The 24,127-nt window shown below is 33.4% G+C and overlaps 2 protein-coding genes across 2 annotated transcripts; both read left to right on the forward strand.

Moving 5' to 3' along the window:
• The first annotated feature begins 287 nt into the window (after positions 1–287).
• LOC130809263 (uncharacterized) lies at positions 288–5,976 on the forward strand. Its single transcript, XM_057674965.1, has 5 exons — positions 288–414; positions 4,707–4,763; positions 4,995–5,078; positions 5,162–5,334; positions 5,643–5,976. The coding sequence occupies exons 1-5, from the start codon at positions 396–398 to the stop codon at positions 5,739–5,741; spliced, it is 432 nt and encodes a 143-aa protein (XP_057530948.1). The 5' UTR covers positions 288–395; the 3' UTR covers positions 5,742–5,976.
• Positions 5,977–7,942: 1,966 nt separating this feature from the next.
• Positions 7,943–23,161, forward strand: LOC130809264 (dynamin-related protein 3A-like). The gene is made up of 20 exons (XM_057674966.1): positions 7,943–8,508; positions 11,851–12,133; positions 12,373–12,401; positions 12,494–12,595; positions 12,720–12,788; positions 12,874–12,933; positions 13,002–13,115; positions 15,134–15,182; positions 15,359–15,468; positions 15,848–15,940; positions 16,379–16,471; positions 16,589–16,726; positions 18,177–18,290; positions 18,410–18,529; positions 18,714–18,756; positions 21,547–21,686; positions 21,773–21,919; positions 22,051–22,103; positions 22,230–22,329; positions 22,572–23,161. The coding sequence occupies exons 1-20, from the start codon at positions 8,146–8,148 to the stop codon at positions 22,698–22,700; spliced, it is 2,349 nt and encodes a 782-aa protein (XP_057530949.1). The 5' UTR covers positions 7,943–8,145; the 3' UTR covers positions 22,701–23,161.
• The last annotated feature ends 966 nt before the right edge of the window (positions 23,162–24,127 follow it).

The following is a 24,127-nucleotide window of genomic DNA, read 5'->3' on the forward strand; positions in this document are numbered from 1 at the left end:
AACCACACCGTTGTCATCAATAATACTCCCTCTTATTCACCTTAAGAGTCTCATTTAATTTTTCACGGATTTTAAGAAGAGTCAAAAGTGAGACTCTAAGGGTAGGAAAAATAGTGGTATTATGGGTTTTTAATGTAAGGGAGAAAAATTAGTATAGATAATGGATGGTATAATTAAAAATAGGATAAAGCTACTAAGGGTATAAAAGTCAAAAACCCATACCAAAAATAGAAATGGGACAATTAAGGTGACCGGGAAATGGAACATGAATAGGAGGGAGTATTTAATGGCCAAAATCGTGCGGTTCTCTCTATTAATATCTCCCCAAAAATTGAAATTGGCGACTCATTACTTCTCTGTTCTCTAGAATCATCTTCTTCATCCTAAAAGAAATCATGCCTCGCCGAAGCTCAGGTATTACTTTTTATCTTTCAGGATTTATTCTTACTATGCCTCACTGTATCATAGGATTTCCAATAATTAATTGGTGGTTTTTAGGGCTTTTTTGGTTTTCCCCATTTGTCATTCTTCTATTGGAATTTATTTTGGTTTTTTCCACTTGCCAAACTGATTCAGTTTATGGGTTAAGCTATCATACGGATCTCATCGATTCATAATCTAGTCTAATAATTACATTTTGATATAAAAGAAATCGGAGTTCGAAATTTTTTGGTTGACCTAAATAACATTAGAATTAATTTTGTTTGAAGGATTTAATTTGATGAAAGAACTCTGTTTCTGACTGCTCTTGCATTTAATGATGGTTCTAAATTTAAATTCACGTGAGGAAGGAGGGTTGTGCTAGTTTCGTGACATTCAGCTAAAACACTCTTGCATCTTATATCATGCGAACTAAATTAATGTCGTAGCGTTTTCGATTTAGCTTCTGTTTAGCTTCGTGCTGCACTTCTTAAACTTTGTTGTAATAATAAGTATGAAAGAGTTTTTAGGTCACCCATGACCGTCGCGCTATATTGCTTGAATTTGGTGTCAGATGAGCAAAGGGTTTACAGTTCATCTCCTAGAATCACATATAGTGTTAAGTATGCAAGAGTTGCTATGTCATCGTCTAAAAGTAGCACATCACATCTTCTGAATTTGGTGTCAATTGAGCAAACATTTTAGGTTATGGGAAAAGAAATTAAAGAAACAGATTGGTGTAAGCTAAAGTCTCGACATGAAATGTAGGATTAGCATTCTTTATACCTTGGAGGCAAGGTGAGTTAGGCATAACAATTTGTATGGAACGAGAAACATATGTAAAATTGCCATGAACATTTTGAAAACCACATTTTGTCATGGATATGAAACATTTTCTTTTTTTCCCATACCTTTGTCTACGCTCCTGAGTGCAATTGCCGTTTTGAAATCTTTCTCCCAGACCTTGTGTCAAGTCATAGCTGGCACCCTCATTGCAACTTTGTTGAAGCTGCCGTTGTAACTTGATCCTACTAAAAAAACCCATCTCCAAATCGCGCTGGTTTAGCTTTGTCCTATGCATTTGAGCTCTACATATGGACTTCAGCTTCCTTGCATACTCAATTTGAGTTTGATACACTAACAATGAGAATAGATCTTTTTCCTATATAGGAACTCGCCAGGACAATCTATTCAGATAAGTTACGTAAGTATGTAAACAGTTAGTGTTGTTCAAGTGTTCAACATATTTATGGTGAAGTACCATTGTCACATGGTTTGCTACTCTCCTTTTGAATCGTGAATCAAAAAAGCAAATTATGGTCGATTTTGGGCTATTCATGAGCGAATCGTGAATCAAATAGCAAATTAGCTTGCGAATTATGTTATATTGTGAAGTACATACTAATGATAAGACATGGGAGTAGCAAATGAAGATTTTCTTATCAAAGTGGTCTGCATTCACTAAGGTTATATTTTGAGTCGTTTCTTGTTCACGATGGCCTTAGATAAGATGGCATTGTGCTGGTAAAATTTCTGTAGTGCATGTGTATTGATAATCATGAGTCAGATTAATCTAGAGATGTGGCTAAAGATAAGCTCGAGATGTGTGGGTAGACATTAGAATTAAAAGGGTTTAAACTGAGTTGAAGTTAAACCATAGTATCAAAAGTTTGGCATGAAGATAGTAGTAAAATTAAATACGAATGTCTTTCCTTCGAGTGAGAGCTTTTATCTTGGTTTAGTTTTGTTTTGACACAAAATTACGATTTTAGAGCAATGCTACTTTTTGGGTTAAATCATTAGGTTATTAGAAAAGATCATTGAGGTAGCTCAGATGTGCATGACGAGATGAATGAGTGAACATATCCTAAAAGTATAGTGTAAAATATGTCCATACTTTAAGCTTATTGCATTCGAAATATGGACATATAATCACAAAATGAAAGCTGATGAGTGAACGTATCCTAAAAGTCATCATCAGCATCATCATATCTGGTATGCTCTATTAATACAAACTATAATTAAAGCCTAAGGGTCTAGGGAGGGATGAAAGGTACAAACCATACTTATAAAGAAAGATGCGACAAAAAAGTCCTCAAAAGAAAAGTAAGATACTGCAAGACAAATAACTTGACGAGACAAGATAAGATTAGAAAGCAAAGAAATATAAAACAATCTTAAAGGGTCTAGGATAGGATTTTGGTATCTCCAACTGGTTTTATCCTAGTTAGTTCCTTGGAGAGGTGCAACTTGTTTTACTTCTATCGTCTTTCATTAGCCTTACATCAACTTCTCTTGCTATTAATTGTAATGTTCTCCACCCTTCTCACAAGTTTTCCATTTCACATGCACATATCTTTGGAGAGATGGGTGCAACTCCTAGTCTTTCTCTCAAAACCTAGTTCATGATCTTATCCCCCATGGTGTGTTCACAGATCCACTTTAATATTCACATTTCTACTATTTTCATCTTATGATCATATATCTTTTTAACTTGCCAACATTACGTCTTATACAACAAGAGGTTAAAGTGTGACTTGATAAATTTACCATTTAATCTATTTGAAATCCGTAATCACATAGCACCTAACACCCTGGCTGTTGCCCTCCACATGAGTCATTCAACTTGAGTTCGATGCATTACATCTTCATCAATCTCCTGATTACTCTGGATTACTAATTTGAAATATTTGTATTTGTTCGTTTGTGCAACATCTTCTCCAAAACTAACTTAAGGTTTTCCCACGTGCACTTCTCCACTTAAATTGCATCGTAAGTAATCTATTTTACAACGACTTATTTGCAACCATTTTCCTTCTAGGGTTAGTGGGTTACCCTCCAATCTTCAAGCCTTGCATTGATTTCATCCCTTGTTTTCGCTACGAGCATACTATCATTAGCAAACAATATGGACCACAAAATACTTTCAAAAATACATTTTGGCAACTCACTAGTATTATAATGAATAGGAACAGGCTTAAGGTCAATCCCTAATGTAAACCCACTTAGATGGCAAATCATAGTGTTAAATATCGTTAGCAAATCAAGAAAATTTTTCACATGTACCATTAGAATATACTATTCTTTGCTTTTTTTAGTTAGATTTTTCCTTCAGAAATTATTTCTCTAACTAAGCGTAGTGAACTTAAAACGAAGGATACTATTTAAATGAGAATGTAGACAGGATAATCCTCTATATTATTTTCTATTTGAAAATATCAATTGCATTACATGTTTCAAAAAGCTATATACTAAATTTAAAAAATGCACTCGAAAAATAAGTATCAATTTACATTAAATAATTGATTTATTCGATCACTGTTATAAGAGTTTATTGAATTAAATTAAAATTATGCAATAAAATCATAGCAAATAAATATAATTTGATACAACCTAATATTTAATTATCTATAACTTCAATATAACACTCATCGATATCAATAAATAAAAAAAGTCAAATATAAAAAATTGAAAAAGTATGTGGTTGTACCATTTGAATATGCACTTTATTTGTTGCAAGTATAGTTGATGTTGATTAATCAAAACAAGATGTTGATGTTCATTAACAGAGACATTCTACAATATTGACACCTTAACATAGGTTAAAGATTATACATATATATGAATAAAGGGTCTTAGAGTCTCGGATGTGGAAGACAACATTAGATACAACTGTTTACCCTGGTTAGATCAAGAATATTGAAAAATGCACTAATTAAGAACGTGAAAGGTTAGATCTTTAAGAAGCTGTGAAGTGGAAGTGGAAGAGATAGATAGGTCGGAAATGACCTTGATAGAAATAGTGAAGAATGATAATGACATGGAGTATTGAAATTTGCATAAGCATATTACAATAGATACAAGTGGATGGAGGAGAATATATGTTTACGATTATTGAACTTGATTTTTTTAGTTATAAATTAGTATTAGATATAAAGTATAATCTTTATGAGCGATGAATCCGCACGTTGATATGTTTTTTGTTGAACTTACAAAAGCTTGCAAAATATAAATGATTGATTGAATTTGCTGTTTGTTACCGATGTGATTGGGCTACTTACGAAATTTACAAGTGTGGGATCTAGTTTTATCTCATTATGAATTTGCATCCTAGTTTTGGATGTGCAAACTTGTCAGATAGCATTGTTTGTAATATCTTTGCTGCAGTGAGAGTATTTATATTTATGTATGATTTTGTTTAGTCTTAGCAACGAGGGTGTGTGTCTTGAACCTAATCAAATTTATCAGCTATTAATGCGTGTGAGTTGGTTTTATTTGATAATCAGGAAGATCTGCTCCTCGTCCTGCTCCTCGTCCAGCTGCTCGTAACCCTCCTCAGCCAGGTATGCAATAATCTTTCATGTTAGTATGATTATGTGTTGATGTCTTGTTGCCTCAAGTACGTGAAGATTAGTTTATGACTCATTTTGCTGCAGTATCGTTGGTCATTGTTAGGTAGGGTTGGTGTTATGTCTCTTCAGGCTTTGGCGCTTTGCTATTCAGTCCCTTACGCCTAAATCCTCCTGTTTACTCAAATTTATGTTCTATTCACATTTTTTATGCTCTGTTTACAGTTCACCATGCTCCTCCACCTGCTCCAGTTCAAGCTTCAAGTGGTGGATCTGTCCTTGGCGGTATTGGTTCCACTATAGCTCAAGGTATGTAAGGTTTCATGATGTCAAATGAAAATTTTCAAATGCTTATTGTGTTGCTTACATTGTTTTTGTAATTGTTTCTATAGGTATGGCTTTTGGAACTGGAAGTGCTGTTGCACACAGGGCAGTGGATGCTGTTATGGGTCCTCGTACAATCCAACATGAGACCGTTGTTACTGAGGCTGCTGCTTCTCAACCAGCTCCCACTAGCAGCAGTGTTGGTGATTCTTGTGGAATCCACTCAAGGGCCTTCCAAGATGTATGTTACTTTTCTGTTCTTTGGAATTATGATCAAGTATTGTGACTTGTGACAGAAATTTGTGGAAACTGTATGTGATGTCTGTAGTCTTTTAGAAATGATTGAAATTTGAATCTTCAAATAGTAAGTATGGATTTCACCCATTACATGATTTGGCTTTTGGTGAAAGTCATGGAAAATAAGGGAAAGACTTATGATGGCTCTTTCTCCCATGCCTACTCACCCCTAAAAAATGTCTTGATAGGAACGCTTGACAAATGAATTTTAATTGCTTATGGTTCTCATTGTTGGTCTTTATCTTAATACAGTGCTTGAACAACTATGGAAGCGATATTAGCAAATGTCAGTTCTACCTGGATATGTTGAATGAATGCAAAAGGAACTCTGGATCAGTCATGGGTGCTTAAAGTTGATGTTCGGCGATTCAGTTGAAGAAATTCTTGAAAATTTATTGAAGCTCTAGACTTTTCAAAGTGATGATCCGTTATGTATTATTTGATGGGCTGTTGTCTATTGCTCAACCGCTTTGTTAGAGACAATCAACTGGTCAGGTTGATGTTATAATTCTTACTTTTATGGCTGGTGACTGTTTGGACTTTTGTCATGCTTTATAGTTGAATAAGAATGTCTTTGCGCGTTCAATGTTGTATGATTAGTCCAGTGATTGTGCGGACTGTTATTTATTGACCATGTTATTGCGTTGCCTTTTAAAAGCAATGTTACGGACTGTATTTGGCTCTAGGGGCAGATCTATCTGAAAGCTGAAGGATGGAGTCTAGAGGTTTAACAATGAAGTTTTCTTCTCATTCACAGTCTCTGCTTTGGGTTTGATGTTTATGATCAAATTGTGCCAAATGAGAGATGTCTTTTTTTGGAAAAATTGAAAAAATGAACTTTTTTTTATAAAAAAGATTCCAAAATAAGTTTTGGGAATCTTATTTCTCAAAATAAGCGTTTCAGATTTGAAAATAAGCGTTTTAGATTTGAATTTTGTTCGTTGTTACTAACAGTGAACAAATAATCTTAGCATAGAAAAAGTAAAAAAAGTCTGTTACATTTGCTTTTTGTTACTAATAGCAAATAAATAAGACTTGTGCAAATTAGGTGCCTCTTCGTTGTTAATAAAAGTGAATAAATGTTTACATTGTTAAGTTAGGTTTTTTTAATTGTTAGTAACAACGAACAAACAAGGCCGGTTTTGTTCTTTTTTTCTTTTTTTTTTATAGTTATTAAATTAGCCTTTGTGGTTGGTTAAACACACTGTTTTATTAATTGCTGTTAACAACAATGAACATGTATTCTATAAACAAAAAAATCTAATTGCCTAGTTTCATTCTATCCAAACTCTATTAGTATGTCCTTTGAGAGACCGTCTTTTTAAGAGATGACTCCTAACGGTTCAGCCTATTAGAGTTTTATTAAAAAAAGTTTGTAATTGAAAGTTAATCACGAGTTTAAGAATACCGTTTTCTTTCTCCCTTATGCACATTCAGTGTAATTTTAAATCAAAAACCACATTCTTCAATTATTTAACCGTACATTTATCCCTCTCAACTAGGGGTGTTCAAAAATATCCGATGCGAGTTATCTCGTATACAATTCTAAAAACTTGATAAATTATCCGATTTTTGAAAACTAAATAATCATACGGATACCCAAATTTTAAACTGGATACCGAATATCGGATCGTAATATTGGCAAAATCGAATATCCAATTTTCTAATTTTTTAATTTTTATTTTTAAAGTATATAAGTATTTTTTAATAAATTTTTTTTGGTTAAGTTGTTGAATTTACTAATATGTACAATTCTCAACTATAACTAAGTTGCCCTAATTTATTGTTAATTAATTTAAATTTTGAAATCCACCATATTTCCAAAACGGTTTGTATTAAAAGTTTTAAAAATAAGCTTTATTAAAGAAAGAAAGTGAAGTGAGTATAAATATTTATGTGTAAAAAAACTTAAAATTATTTAAAAAAAGACAAAAAAAGATTTTCAAAATCGGATATCCGAGATTCGATCCATATTCTATCGGATATCGATATTCCGGATACTTCATTTTTTAGATCGGAACTAAATATTGAGTTTCACTATTCGAAAAATCGGATATCTAGATTTTTCGGATTCGGATTAATCCGGTTCTAAATACCCCTTCTCTCAATAATTAAAATTTAATCAAATCATCAAGAAAAATTCATAGATTTGATTTTTGAATAGTTGAAGAATGTGGTTTTGATTTAAAATTGTACTGAATGAAACGATTTTCTTAAACGTATGATTAACTTTGTGTTATAAACATGTTTTTTTAAATTAAACTCTAATGGGCCGAGCCTTTGGAAACAAGAGACTTGCTATAAAAATATATAATACCTTAATATTAAATTTGATATTTTTTATGATAATTGGTTGAAAAATATCTAATTTATGTCAAAAAAATTGATTTATTTGCTAGCTATTTGCTATTTTTATATTCTTTTGCATTTTAATTATACTTTAATAAATAAAAAAAAAATCAAATAACTCATATTTTATTTTAAAATTATCAACGGCTTGTACACAGTGGACAGTGGTATAGAATTACCCAAATTATTATTGATATTGATTTAATCAAATCAATTAAATTGCTTTTACCTGTCCAATGAAGAGCGAAAGTATCAAAGACCGCCCAAACTCCAAATTTGTTTACAGTCTACGGAAATCATAATCTTCAATCTCCAAACTTTTTCCCCTCTCATCTGACTCACAAACTCCATTTCTAGGGTTTCTCCTTCACTTTCAGCTCGATTCAATCCAATTTCTCCGTCAACAATGGGGGAAGAAGATCAATCACAGTCACAAAAGGCGGTTTCCTTAGGGCAACGACTTATTCCTGTGGTGAACAAGCTTCAAGACATATGTTCTCAATCAGGAGTTTCAATTCCGATTCATTTGCCGCAAGTTGCGGTTGTCGGAAGCCAAAGTAGTGGAAAATCAAGCGTAATTGAAGCTCTTGTTGGTCGCGATTTTCTTCCGAGAGGCCCTGATGTTGTTACTCGAAGACCTCTTCTTTTGCAGCTTAATCAAGCAAAGGTTATTAATGGAGGTGATGGTGATGAGGTTGAGTATGGTGAATTTCTGCATTTGCCTGGCAAGAAGTTCTATGATTTCTCTCAAATTCGTAATGAAATTCAGGTACTTATAGGTTTGTTTGATTTTGAATTTTCAGTTTATTGAATTGATGGTTTTAGTTGCTTCTGAATTGATATTGATAGATTATTCATTATGGTCGTGAATTTTTATTGATAGAATTGATTATAGTTGTGAATGCTTCAATATGCTAAAGCCTCTCAATCAATTGAGAAATATTGAATGAACAGTAAAATGAGTATGAACTTGGAAGTTGTTGCCAAATTGTCTTAAACTCCCACCAAATAAGAGACATTGAGTTTGCAAATAATGTTATGACACATGAAAGTTAAACAAATATGTGTCTCTTGATATTGATTTGCAAATCAATGAATGGGGTATTGACATTGATGTTTCTGGCACATGATTATAGCACAAAAACAGTGATTTGGATATCGATTTCATTTGATTTGAGTAGTATTGTGAGTAATGAGACCTCATAGTTTTAATTTAGGGAAGGTGAGAACTTTTTCCTTAACATTTTCAAGTAGTATACTCTCTTGTATTCAAACTAAATGTCCAATTTGATTTTTCATAGTTACCGATACACTATTTCAATCCTAAATATCTTTAATTATGCTGGATTTAAAATTATAAAAAGTTGATCTAAAAAAGTTTACATTGAGACGAATCAAGCAAGATTCCACTTGATTGTTTTAATTTATCGATTGAGAATAAAATATAAACCAAGAGTGATTGTTAAATAATGCCAAAAATAATTGGAACATTTGATTAGAATAGGAGGGGTATAATATAATCTATTAGGAGTATTTGATTAGGGAGAGTTACAAGGACATGATATTCCATGACTATGCAATCGAGTCCTTGTTTAATGTTTTGATTCCTTTTAACTAAATTATTACGAGGATGTTGTTTTTCTTATGTACTTTGAATGGAGTAGTATCAATGTTTTTTAACATAGTGCAAAAATAAGTCTTGTATTAACTGGGTTAGAAAGGTTTTCAAATCTACCGTACTTATATTACTCGGATCTTGATGGTGTAATAAACCATGTTTTAGGTGTGTTTAAGGGATATCACACATTCTTAGTAATATTTGGTGGTACGACAACTGCATCAACCCGTTATCGCTTCTCTTCATGCAGTTGTGACCAAAATTAGAGTTTTGCACTATGGATGTGAGACATGATCATAATCAAAATAATGATTTCATATATCTCTTTCGTTTGATGTGAGTATTGGTGTTTTGAGTAATGGAATGTTTGAGTATTGTTTTAGGGAAAGTGAGAACTTCCCTACACATTTTCAATTTGTATGTAGACTAATATCCCCTTTGTTTGTGCTTCTTTGTAAGAATATTATGGAATTTAGAGTTAAGATTTAACTATGTATTTACATATTCACGTGAGATTTTATATAGTTTTGTCTCAAAATATATCATCAAAAATATGAACTTTTTTTTACATTAATCATAGCCTCACCATTAAGGTGTTTGATTTTAAGTTTGCATTGGTATCATTTTATACTTTTTAATTATGTTTGATTTGTCATATTTTCAAATTATTTACTTGTTTGATTCATCTATATGCAAGTATTATTATATCAACTTTTTATACTTTGTAATTATGTTAAATTAGAGATATTAAAGCTTGATAAATTGCATCGACATGTGTGCCAAATTAAATGAGAAACATAAGGTGGGACAAATGTTGTATTAGGCATTATAAGGTTTTTAATGTATTAGGTTGTAAAAGGTCTGTTGTAAGCTTTAATCTAAATTTATATTTTTGAAAATATGAAACTAAGATAAAATTAAAATTGTCAAGTTAATAGTTTACATCCCAATATGCGCGTAACTAGTCTTTACCAGCAAGGTGTTGCGGTTGCATCATCGCGACCTTTATCACAACCACAATGACATACGCAATAATTTTAGAAGTGATTTTGGAATAATCCTCAAGCCCTTATGCGGAAAAACTTGTCATAAGGTCACCATGCAACTCTAATGCTACAAGTAAATTTTTGATGAGACTTTTTAATGACCTTGTAAATTCTAGGATTTCTCCACCTTTCTTGTAAACTTCAAATTCTACATGTGTTTTTGTTTTTTAATGAGTACATCTCTTATATGTTTTAAGATATAAGAGTGAGGCTCGTAAAATGAGATGGTACTAAAATATACCAAAAACGTGTAGGAAGAAGTACTTGTTAGTACCAAACAAAACCAAATTTAACACAAATAACTTGAATAAAATATGCTTTAAAGCCAAGCTATCTTGCAAATTTTTGATTTCTTGATTCAACAAAATGTAGCACAATTAACCTCACTTTTGAAGGTTACGATCCTCGTTCCAATTAGATTAACTTATCATCTCTATCTTGAACATGGATACTATGTGATGAATTCTGATGCAACTACTTTTGTTAAATTTCTTCAATCTGTTATGGCATTCGACCAAACCTAAATGATTGTGACCCGACCCATTACCCATTTTCCTAAGTTTATTGACTTTTTTTATTTTTACATGATATATCCGAGTTATTAACTACTATTTTGTGGTCAAGTTAAATATTATGTTTTTGGGTCCATATATGAAAAGATAACTAAAATTTTAATTTTAACAAAAAACATTACACGATAATTCAAGCTACTTTTTAGTAGTACGAACATAATAATAAAATAATAAAAAAATCTTTGATCCATTGGGTTGACCTTTGTATGACCTAGCATCTAGACAAACTATTATAATATACTTGTATCGTTTTAGGTGTTCCATTGACGATTTTGTGTTATTCATCAATCAATATTTATTTGTATCTTATTCTTATTTAGAGGTTTTAAACATAATTAAGTGAGATCTTGTTTGATTCATCTCATATAATTTTAATTATATCAGGTTCTTATAATTTTTAATCATGCACAATTAGATGTATTAAAAATTTTCTTTTACGTCTCAAGCTGTTTCAGTTCTTGAATTTTGATGTTATCTATCTAGGGCCATGCTATACTTCTGGTTTACAACCATCTCATGTCTTTTGCTTTGTAGAAACCAGCTGACAACGTTCTGAATCTGTTAACTCTGGCCGTCTAGTAAAAAATTCAATTGCAGAACAAGTGGTGGCATATTGGGAATTTTAAGAGAATTTATTTTCTTTCAAGATTCATCATGGTTGACGTATTGTGTTTTCCTACCATAATTTTGCGATCTTTAACATTTTAGAAAGCAAAATTTGAGTATTTTGTTAAATTTACACAACTTGTTTTCCGTTACTTCTAGTGTTAATGCCATGCTATACTTCTTGTTTAGGAAGTTGTGCAATACTTCATAAATCTTCTGTTGTGGACTAATTTCTGTGCTTTTCTCCTTGCCTTAATAAATTACTTCAGGCTGAGACAGAAAGGGAAGCAGGAGCCAATAGGGGTATCTCAGAGAAGACAATCTCTTTGAAAATTTACTCTCCCAATGTTCTTGATATTACTTTGATAGATTTACCTGGGATAACAAGAGTTCCGGTCGGTGACCAGCCCTCAGATATTGAAGCACGAATCCGCACGATGATAATGAAATATATACGTCATCCTAGCTGTCTGATATTAGCTGTTACCCCAGCAAACTCCGATTTAGCTAATTCTGATGCTCTTCAGATAGCTGGAAATGCAGACCCTGATGGTAAATTTGCTTAATTTGTTTCTCATTTCCTTTTCCTTGTATAAGGCATTGATGTATCATGTATGTTATTGTCAAAGGAAATAAGACCTGCATTGGCACTGTAAGTTGTTAATGTTAAGTTTTTTTTTTTTTTTTTATTAAATGTTCTTTATTTTACGTTAGATGGATTGTATGTGAGGGCTTTTGGGAATAGTTGTGTATCCTCATCCTTCATTCCCTCATGTTGTTTTTTTTTTCAGGAAAACGGACTATCGGTGTGATTACAAAGGTTTAACTGATCTTCCTAAAATATATTGTCATATCATTTTACTGTCTTCACTTCTTCATTAGTGTCTGACATTTTCTGCCTTTGCATTTCAGTTGGATATCATGGATAGGGGTACTGATGCTCACAATTTGTTACTTGGGAAAGTAATTCCTCTCCAGCTTGGTTATGTAGGAGTGGTTAACCGCAGCCAAGAGGTAATGCTTTATAATCTTAGTAGTTTTAACTGTCACTAGGACTGTAATTTTTACTTTGATACCTATGGATTCTTTGTTTCTTTCAGAATTCTTGGATCTCATGCCTGGTTTGTCTATTGAACAGGACATTATGCACAACCGCAGTATAAAGGATGCTCTAGCAGCTGAAGAGAGATTTTTCCACACACACCCTGTATGATTAGATTTTGCTGCTCATTTCATTTGGTTGTTTTGAAGTTTGTCAGTTTGTCAGTTTCAAACATATCCAATTGGTACAGGTGTATATAAAGCTAGCTGATCGTTGTGGTATCCCACAATTGGCAAAGAAGTTGAACCAGGTGCGGACCTAGATTTTGTGCTATAACCTCCTTGGTACGAACGCCGCTCACTGTGCCTTTTTATATAGATTTTAGTCCAACATATCAGAGAATGTCTCCCAGCGTTAAGGTCAGCGATAAGCTCACAGTTGGTCTCTGTGACGAAGGAATATGCAAGCTATGGAGAGATTCCTGAATCAAAAGTAAGTATTCTGGATTTCGGTCTTTCCATCTTTTTTCCCATTCATGAGGACATTGATAGTTCTGCTGAACACCTGAAGCTGTTCGAACTTCATACCCTTTCAAGATGGGCTATTGACAAAATTATCAGGATGTAAACAATAAATACTGGACCATGGGCTATCAACAAATAAAAGGATGCCCTTAAGCAAAATATACGTGCTTGTCTTATTTACAATATCCAAAAATGATATTGTGTTAGTAACAAAGCACATGATTACAACTTCAACTACATAAATTTCACAAGTTAAAATTCAACTGTTTGCTTCTGCTGACTGATGCTGCACCAACTAGTTAAACTTTATGGGAAAAGCTTTGTAGAATTTTCCTTGTTGCCAAATGCCAAAAAAACACGCCTACTATTTTGAGCTAGTGATTGAACTTTCCTAAATGATCGGATCTATCTAGCAACTTATTGATAGATTCCGTGAACAGAATGGTCTCGATTGTTGATAGCTATTAGGTGTACCCATCTTTGTATCTTCAATACATGGGACTTTTTCTTGTCATATCATGATGCCTATGTTTTAGGTGCAAAGTGAGATGTATTCAACCTTTCTTATTCAATTACTTTGCCTTACTCAGACTATTCCTTTCAGACCCTTGATCATGAAAATGGCTAACAGTACAATAATATTACAACAAGAGTCTTTATTCCAAAATATTAGGGTTGGCTACATGAATAAACATATTGGTTCCAATGGTCGTTCACATGAATTCTTCCTTCTCTATTCATTATATTTTTCTACCATCTCAATTTGTAAGTATAGATCCTTCACTCCCGTCCTATAAGTCATCTTTGGTCTTCCTTGACCTCTTTTTAAGTCTTTTGAGTTTCTACTTTGTATCTTCCTTATTGTTTTGCTAATACTCTGTGTTTACATATGTCCAAATAATCTTAAACCGTTTTCTTTTATTTTTTCCACAATATTGGCAACTCCTACACCATTTCTCATGTTTTCGTTTCAAATTTTATCCCTCAAGGTATGCCCACTCAATACTGATTCATCGAAGCATTTGCATTTCCACTACTCTCTTCAATCTATTATGATCCTTTTTAAAAGCCTTACATTCTGATCCATATAGTAGCGCTGGTCTAATGGTCGTTTGATAGAACTTGCTCTTAACTTTAAGAGCACACCTCGATCTCATAATATTCCAGTAAGCTCTCTCCATTCTTGCAACCCACATATAATTCTATATGTCACATCTTATTGGATATCCCCACTATTCTAAAATATAGACTCAAGATATTCGATGCATTCACTTGGAGCGATTTCTTTCTATTCTATTTTTATAGTGCCTCTTGTTATTTCGTTTGTATCCCAATAAGCGCTTTCCATTCTTACAATCATCTCTAGGCTTCTCCATACCTCAATAAGTATACCATCTAGCTCAACCGCTTTCTTTAGCTCCATTTTCTTCAAAATCGTAGTCACCTTTGATTTTTGTATTGCTTTCATAAATTCTCTATTTTCATTTAAAAGAGTGATTGTTGTGTCTCCTACAACATTTCCTTGTCACCAAATTAGTCCCTCCATCAATTTTTGATGTTCTCATCCTGAACTAAGATGTTTTGTCCTTATCTTTAGTACACTTTCCAACACCTATGTCAATAGCTTTTGCTTATCTCCTCTCTCTCTCTCTCTATATATATATATACACACACACACATACACACACACACCTCTTTAAAAGCCTTTCGTTTCGCCTCACAAAATATTACTTTTTTGCTTGGCTTTGATTTGTGCGGTAACTTTATATTTATTTGATTCGTTTTTATATATTTTTCCCTTGTAAGATATCTATGGGGAAGGAATCTCATTCTTTATATATTCCCAAATTGTCATTGAGGGATTTTAATAGAGCAGAGTTCACATGATGTAAAAATCTTCTAGATGTTTTTATGTATGCGGCTATGCGCTGCATCCTCTGTGACTTTCTCCTCCTAATTGTTTTCCTATGATGCCATGTTCTATAGGCTGGCCAAGGAACTCTCCTGCTAAATATCCTGTCAAAATACTCTGAAGGTTAGCATTGGCATTTTTTCAATCACAAGAATTGTAGCTAGTTGTTTATATCTTGGTTATCCTGTATTGTTTTTAGACACATTGCTTTCTTCCTCACTTCTTGATATGTTGGGCAGTGAGTGCTGTTTGTAGTTTCTGTCTCATTGGTTTGTTTATTCAAACACTTATTATGGCAGCGTTTTGCTCTTTGGTGGAGGGGAAAAGTGAAGGAATTTCAATTTCTGAGCTGTCTGGAGGTGCACGAGTTCATTATATTTTCCAGTCTATCTTTGTGAAGAGCCTGGAGGTATGTTCTCTCTATATACCGGTATTCCGTGTCTGAATTTGGACAAATGACATGTATGATCCAAGTTTCCTGGAATTTAGTTTGTCCTTCAGATATGACAACAAATGGAATGTATGTTGGAAGAGTATATATGCGATGGTAATTGGAATTGGTTTTCTAAGTTGTAGATCATTTATTAGCATTAGATGAGGTTGAATAATGTATAATCTTTGTTAGTGATGATCTCTCATGTTTGTTCTAGTCCATCTAGCTGACCCAATACTGTTGGAATTAATGCTTTGGCGTTGATGGCATTGTTAGTATTGTCGCTTCCGCATGATATTTTGACATCACATTACTTGAGTATATTAATATCTGATGTTACTAAATTACATTGTAGGAGGTTGATCCATGTGATGGATTGTCAGACGAAGACGTGCGAACTGTTATTCAGAATGCTCGGGGTCCAAGATCTGCTGTTTTTGCTGCCGAGGTTAATCTCTTCTTTTCGTGTCTAATGGAGTATTCATAAGCTTTTTAGTTCTCCCAATTGTTATGCCAATGTGTTTATTTGTAAAAGATATATGATGGATGTACCAGGATGTTTTAGGTTCAGTTTTAATTTGTAAGGATTCAGCTTTTTGCCATTTTTGAAAATATGAATACGTTTTTCAAGTCTAATTGATATCGAAAGGATTCAGAAGGCACCTCATTTTTGCTCACACTCCACTAAATTACAGCTTATAGTAAATAGAAGAGGCAAAGAATTTGGAAATTACCTGAAATGAAATTTCTTTTTCTTCTGTAATTGCGCCCAACTTGATATAGTGCATCTGACTCCCCTGTTTTAGGCAGTTTTTTGTTTCATCTACTACTATTCTGGATTTCTGGTCAGTGGTAATTGCTTGCTTATTATGTTAAAAAAATACAGGTTCCTTTTGAAGTTCTTGTTCGAAGACAAATAGATCGCTTATTAGCCCCTAGCCTTCAGTGTGCACAGTTTATATATGATGAATTAGTGAAGGTGCAACTCTTTGTTCTATTGGAGACAATTTTTTTTTTATTTTTTTTTATTTTTTATTTAATTGTGTTTTTCTAGCCGTCTAACTCTTGAAAGTTCTGTTATGATGCAACATTTTAGATGAGCCACTCTTGCATGGTTAATGAGCTGCACCGTTACCCTGTCCTCAGAAAGCGGATTGATGAAGTTGTTGGCAGATTTTTGCGGGAAAATCTTGGTCCTGCAACGAGCATTATTGGACACATCATTGAGATGGAGGTATATTTGTTAGGGTGGGGGGAGGTTGTTATACATTATTCTTGATTGTGCAATTCTTCTGAAACAATTGAGACATGCCAAACTTGTAATGAAGCAAGTAAAGTTTGTTCGCCGCTAAGTTTTTAACACTTGTTAAACAACCCCATGAGTTCACGTAATTTTGAGATTGAGGTATATTTGTTAGGGTGGGGGGAGGTTGTTATAGATTATTCTTGACTGTGCAATTCTTCTGAAACAATTGAGACACACCAAACTTGAAATGAAGCAAGTAAAAGTTGTTCGCCGCTAATTTATAACACAGAACTAGACTTGTTAAACAACCACATGAGGTCTTGTCATTTTGAATCCAAGTACTTCATGTTCTGTTTAAGTTGGGAAATGCATTATGTTGACCTGAAGTTATGGTTTATACTAGTTTGAGTTGACCAAGAAATCCAGTATGCTACTTTTGCTTCTATTGCAACTTGCAAATGAATATCATACTAAATCAAAATTGAGGGTAAAAAAGGGAATGCAGATTTGGGAATTTCGGAATGACTCACTAGTTACATTGAAATTATGATTCGTGTTACATTGAAATTATAACTTATGTTGGTTTATAACAACCTAGAAAATTCAAGAGTTAAGATATTAAATAACCTACTTGTGGATTTGTGGTACAAAACACTCGCAAGTCATAAACCTTGAAGATTTAAATGCATTGTAGTCAATTTGGTGGGGTTAGATGTACTGTCCTGAAAACATTCAGAACCGTACATATGTCTGTTATCTTTTACGTTTTGGCATCTAAAAATGGATTTGGATAATGATCACTGATTTTAGCTGGGGAATTCGTTCATAAGTATAAGTGAGTTCAGGTCTCTCCCCACTTGTTACTGCTTAAACCCGATGTCTAGCTTGGTGAAATTTAAAGATACGAATGATTGGTGTTCAAGCTCTATATGTTTTGCTTCTCTTTGTCTTATGTGAGCATGGAAAAAATCGCGGATGCGTTTGTGGAAACGGTCGCGATGTCGCGGAAAACGGCTATAGCGGAGAAATAATGCAGATCGCGGCCGATGCAGTGTGATGTTTGCTAAAAAAATTCACATAAGGAGAGTTTTGAATTAATAATTGCATTTTTGTTGTTGAACAATTATTATCATGCAATAATATGGCTATAGCTATTGTAATTGCAATATTTGAGGTTTTTTTAGTGTATAATTAATTAACCTATTCTGTTTATCAACTAACATCCTGAGTAACTATAATTTCATTGATCGTAAAAATTAAAGTTCATGGGTGTTAATGAAATATTAACCGGAGACAAATAACGTTGTAACGGTGTAATATCGTTATAACCGGAGACATAATATGAATCAAGTAATCCTGTTATTTCATGCATTGTTGTCAAACCTCAGCTCATTTTCTTTTTGCCTTTTGATAATTTATATATGTGTTTATGCTGCAGACGGACTACATAAACACTTCCCATCCGAACTTCATTGGAGGAAACAGAGCTCTAGAAATGGCACAGCAGCAAATTCGGTCGTCAATGGTTATTGTTCCAGTGTCTAGGCAAAGGGTACGAACTCTCCTTTTTATTTATTTATTTATTTTCTTTTGGTTTTTTCAGAGGAAGTCTATTTCTCCTGAAGGTTATGCTGTAAATTGTTGAGCATCATGGTTATTGGAATTCTTCAGGATAGTGGTGAATCTGATATGACACAGACATCTGAGAGGAGTTCAAGATCTAGAGCAATTGTCAGGTCCCCAGCAAATGGATTTATTAAACCACCAGCGAACGGGGCAATCTCTGAACAGGTCTATTATGTTTTACTTTGTTTATAAGTTTAACATCATGCGAAAACTGTTTTCGTCTTGTCTTTGCAAATGCATGGAGAACCACATCCCATTTCTTTGATGGATGTATCAATTATGGAACATGCTGATTTTTGGTTTTGCTATTGCTTTCTTTAACCTTTTTTTTTTCTGCTTGCTTATTCAGGGAGCTCGAGCAAATGCAGAAGCAGATAGAAATCGACCTGCTGGTAATTTCTGTCCCTTTGTGGTGTTTTGCTTGCATTCTTTTTCTTGCTGTAGTGTTGTTTGTTCTCCTGCCCCTTAGTTAAGAATGTTTGCTTATTCACTTCTGCGATCACGATTCAAGGTATCATAGCCTAAGTTTGATTTGGTTACTCATGAACTGCCTGTGACATTGTCTAGTAATGCTAGTATGTGATAGGGTGATGTTTTGAAATTTGATGGACTGTAGTTAAATGACTCACTAATTATGTGCATTTCTTATTTATGTGAACATGAAGATGATATTTGCTATCAAGGGTAATTGAGTACAACCTCTTTGTTTTTATAAGGGTAAGGTTGCGTGCATTGGACCTCCTTGGAGCAATGGAATATAGTAATTGATTAGCAATAATCATTACTTATAACAAAGATACCTGCAATCTTACATTGGTTTGTTTTGGTGGATGTAGCCGACCCCATATATTGGGAATGAGGCTGTGGCATGGTTGTATATAATAGATTTGGTGAACTCTTGATAACATTCAAACTTTGGATAGTTGGCAAAGTTAGTAAAGCATATATCTTAGTATTTGTATCTTATGTTAATGTTTTTTGGAGACAACTGGTCAATCTTTCAACTAATTCTCCATATACTCCCTCTTGTTCAAATTGGATTCGACACATCACTATCCAATGCATTATTTGACCCTTTATGTTTTTAAGTTAGCATAAATAAAAATTATAAAATTGATATTATGAAAATATGCATTGAGACAAGTCAAACAAAAGTCCACATGACTGTCTATTTATAGTGCATAAAGATTAAAAAGTAAAACTATAACAATTGATGAAAAGTAGTTACTGTTCGTGTGTAGCAGCTTATTCCAACCATTGTAGTACCAATTTACATTTCATAGTTGTTTAATATGGTTGGCTAATACGATGTTTCTATTGATGTGATATCGTATTTAAAGAAGTTAAAAAAGTTGCACTAGGGTGATACAAGTAGCAGAGGTAACAGCAAGACTTCTCATTAGTGTAGATGAACCGAGAAGTTTGTTCCTTTTTGTTTGGAGGTTCTAGGAAAAGGGGGGATATGGGTGTAGGTTACATTGCTGAAGTTCACTTTGTCATGTTAAGAAAAAGTGAGATCTGTTTGAGAAGAACCCACTAAGGGCTTGTTTAGTATACGTCACACACTGGAAATAAAGTGGAAACAGATAAATATCTGAGTGGAATCAGTAACTGTTACTTCCATTAGATGTTTGGTAGAATCTTGGTGAGGGATTCACTTGTTTCTTGAAACCTACAGAATTTCTTTTTCTTTTCCTTTCCTTCCCCAAAATAAAAGACATTTCTGTGACTATAAAATACATTAATAAAGGAAACAGCTACTGCAAAATAATCAGAATGTTTACTTCAGATCACCAGAAATTTTTGAGATTCGAGATTTTTTTTGTTGAAGGTTCAACTAAATGCCAAAACCTTAATCCCTACAATATATCAGCTACAAATATTTATATGATGAACTCGAAATTGCTGATATTTGAAGGGACAAGGGAGATGAAGATGAAAATCCACGATTATCAACAAAGTAGCAGGGGTCTTTAATCAAAGTTGTAGTCAACAACCATTGGGAATTTAACAGAGAGAAAAATTAGAGTTTTTTGCGAAGACAGATTTGAAGAAACTAAGGATTCGGGGGAAGAGGAAAAAAGTAGAGTGAAATTAGGAGAAGAAAGCCATGAATGTGTAAGAGAGAACAACGAAAAAATTGGAGCAACATATGTTAGGTGTTGGAAATCTTATCTGTGCTTATTTCTCCAATTTGGGCAATAACAAAATGGGGGATTGGGTTATTCAGTCAAACAAAACATGTATGAGGTTCAGTTTAGCGACTCTGTTTTCAAGAGCACACTATACCATTCTTTGTATGGACTGCAATTTTTTATAGTATAATCTCGTATGGACTGCAATTGGAACAAGATTTTAAAAAATAAAAAAAGGAAAAATTACATTTTTGTTTGTTGTTACTAACTGCATACAAAGGAGATAATATATTTTTTCTTTTTTTGAAATTATATTTATAAATAAAAAATACTAATCCTTAAGTTAGACGGTCTCACGGTGAGACTATTTCTATTGGGCCGACCTAATATACATTTTTTGTCTTAAGGAGCTCACTTATAACGTTAAAGCGATTGCTTATAATTTAATATAATTACTTTTTATAGTTTTAAAGTGATTACTTATAACCTTAAAACGATCACTTACGATCTTAAAGTAATTAATTAAAGTAATGGGCTAATTATATGGGCCCCTCTCATAGTGAGACGGTCTCATACAAGACGGGCTGAATAAAAAATTATAATAAACACTTGATTGTTGTTGCTAATAGTGAACAAAACTTAACTTGACTTTATGACCTAGTCCCTTTTGCTTGTTGTTACTAACAGCGAACAAACTCTTACCCTAGGCTCAAGTAGAAGACACTTATATTGGGAAATACTTTTTCCCAAGCTTATTTTTTTTATTTTTTATTAAAATAAGTTTACTTATTTCGAAAATATGTTCAAATCCTTCTATGTCGGGCATGGGCCAAAGAGTAAAAACTATGACTGTCAATTGTGCACTAGGTGAATTGATGGGGACATTTTCAATTATAGCACCTGATGAAATGAATAATGACAACTTGGCAATTACTTGTGATGTGAAACTTGTGGTTCGAGTCTTCTGAGATGGAGACCCATATGAAAATGTTCTATGTGATCGTATCATAAAATATTTTCTCCATTGAATTCTACGTGTAAATGCAGCTAGTTCCATCTGGGGCATTTCATCCATCTTCAGTGGGACTGAGAACCATTCTTCGATTCGTGACGCTCCTCGAAACAATGTACAAAAGGAACCAACATACAACATTGACCATGCCTCTCCTAGCATTCATCTGCAAGAGGTGCATTTATGATGGATGTCTTGTCTTTTCAATTGATTACTTTCTCAAAACTACAAATGTCTTATAGTTTTGTTCTATGTTGTCAGCCACCTACAACTTTGAGATCATCGGAGACCTTTTCAGAGCAGGAAGCTACTGAAATTGCTGCTACTAAACTACTATTATCATCTTACTTTGATATAGTGAGAAAAATTATCGAGGATTCAGTGCCCAAGGCTATCATGCACTTTTTGGTTAGTTTTTTAACAGTTTTTTCAATTATGAAAGTACCTTATGCCAGATATGAATTGGAACTCATAGTTTGTTATTGATCAATTTCAACTCATCCCTATTTTCACTTTTTTGATGTATGTATGCATATCAGGTCAACCATACAAAACGTGAACTGCACAATGTTCTTATTCAAAAACTATACAGGTATATGTGATATTTAGTGCTTATGCATTGGCACAACGATATTCACCACTTCGAAAAATTTTTCAGATCTTATTTTGGCTAAACTTGTTTGAGCTCGTCTAAATTTCATTAAGTTTTCCGTCGCAGAGAGAATCTATTTGAAGAGATGCTGCAGGAACCTGGAGAAGTGGCAGCTAAGAGAAAACACGCACGAGAGACTCTCCGAGTTCTTCAACAGGCTTTTCAGGTGAGTTTTAATGAGTTACAAGTATTTGGCGTAAACGTCACCTTTAGCTCTGTTTGGCTATCTCATAAGTTACGGCTGTCACCTATTAACAATTGGAACAGTATTACCGTCAACTATAGATTGTTCACAAATTTTTGTATGCTAAAGGACATTACTAAGACTAATTGAAGCAATATTTGCTGGACACATCTATTTGGTGGTGCACTCATATAGTTTTCTCAATATGTTTGCTTCGTTTGTAGACGCTGGACGAATTGCCTCTTGAAGCTGAGACAATTGAAAGAGGATACGGCTTGGGCACTGACTCAATTGGATTACCAAGAACTCATGGTCTACCTCATGCATCCTCATATAACATGAATATGTTTTAAAGTTAAAAGTTTGTGTGATGAATCGGAGATTCAAATCTATAGTTCCCGCATGACTGGCTGTTCTCAGTGCTCATACATGCGGTGGAGTTTTGTGCAAATCATTCAATTATATGAACAGAAGATTATCCTTCATTTCAAACACGAGGTTTGATTAGTAACACATTACTTCCGTCGTATCCAAGGTCCTGGTATATATTGATTCTTTGTTTACCATTTGTAAATGGAATGGGAAATAAGTTGTAAAGTTGAGCAATAATCTGTTTTATAACTGGATTTGTTTTCTGTGCTCCTTTCATTTTTGTTATAATAGGAGCATGAGTTTCAACTTCTTCCTGTTCGGGGCTAGCACAGATAACATTCAGAATTCTATATTCATAATTGTTAATCGAAATCATCTGTATTTTATGTATCCAGAATTATGTATACCATAAATTTTTCAATATTTCAATATCTTCACTTTATTTGCCCTCCCAAAATTGAACAAAAAATAATTTTCTCATTCTAGTTAATAACTCAGTAGATACATTGTCCTATATTAATCGACACACGAGAGAGAATTCAAACTCAACTCCGGTATTGGGAAATCTGATCAATGTACTTGAGTTCACGAATTTGAATAAAATAACACTATTTAACAACTTAATTTTAAAAATAAGCTTCGTGATTACTTATTTTCCAAAATAAGTGTCCGTACATCCAAGCCTAACATCGGGTAAAATCGCTGTTACTAACAGCGAAAGAGAAAAAAAAAATTTAAGGGCTTAAGTCGCTCTTACTAACAGCGACTTAAGCCCTTAATTTTTTTTTTATGAATTAAAGTAGCCGTTGTTAATTAGAAAAATAGCTGTTAGGAACTTGAAAATAGCCGTTGTAATGATGCTCTATAAATAGCTCCATCATTTCCCATACTTCATTATATCCATTCTACATCATTCTTCTTCTTTTCAATCAATTTTTAAAGGTAACATAAGGTATTATGTTAGTTTTACTTTCAATTTATAAATGTTAATATTATTTTTGAAAGTTCACTTATGTTACTATATTATATGTGTTATGTAGATGTCAAAGGAGCATTGTATTGAAGAGCTTTGTGATTGTGGTTATGAAGTTGAGATTAATACATATTGGAGCGACTTCGATCCAGGGCGTGAATTTGTTGCTTGCCCTTTCTACTTGGTTGACGGATTAGGATGCACATACTTTAGATGTATTGCTCCGGAGGGTACAAAATGGCAGAAAGACGTAATAATACGGCTTGAAAAGGAAAAAAAAGAGCTTAAAGATGAGGTATTTAATCTAAATAGACAAATGGATGATATGGCGCATTGGCGCATAGGAAAAAAGAGACTGAAAGGATTATGAGAAAGTTTAAGAAGCCTTCTTAGTTAGCGACGGTAGTTTAAGTTAACGAATGAAGTATGTAATTT

This window comes from Amaranthus tricolor, chromosome 3, assembly GCF_026212465.1.
Source record: "Amaranthus tricolor cultivar Red isolate AtriRed21 chromosome 3, ASM2621246v1, whole genome shotgun sequence".
NCBI classification, from domain to species: Eukaryota; Viridiplantae; Streptophyta; class Magnoliopsida; order Caryophyllales; family Amaranthaceae; genus Amaranthus; species Amaranthus tricolor.

Excerpts from the sequence above, each read along its gene's own strand:
- LOC130809263 (XM_057674965.1), top strand. Across the intron at positions 4,764-4,994 it reads TCGTAACCCTCCTCAGCCAG|TTCACCATGCTCCTCCACCT; the intron begins GTATGCAATAAT and ends CTCTGTTTACAG. Across the intron at positions 5,079-5,161 it reads TGGTTCCACTATAGCTCAAG|GTATGGCTTTTGGAACTGGA; the intron begins GTATGTAAGGTT and ends TTGTTTCTATAG.
- LOC130809264 (XM_057674966.1), top strand. The coding sequence starts at position 8,146 with ATGGGGGAAGAAGATCAATCACAGTCACAAAAGGCGGTTTCCTTAGGG. Across the intron at positions 16,727-18,176 it reads GACACATCATTGAGATGGAG|ACGGACTACATAAACACTTC; the intron begins GTATATTTGTTA and ends TTTATGCTGCAG. Across the intron at positions 18,291-18,409 it reads TTCCAGTGTCTAGGCAAAGG|GATAGTGGTGAATCTGATAT; the intron begins GTACGAACTCTC and ends GGAATTCTTCAG.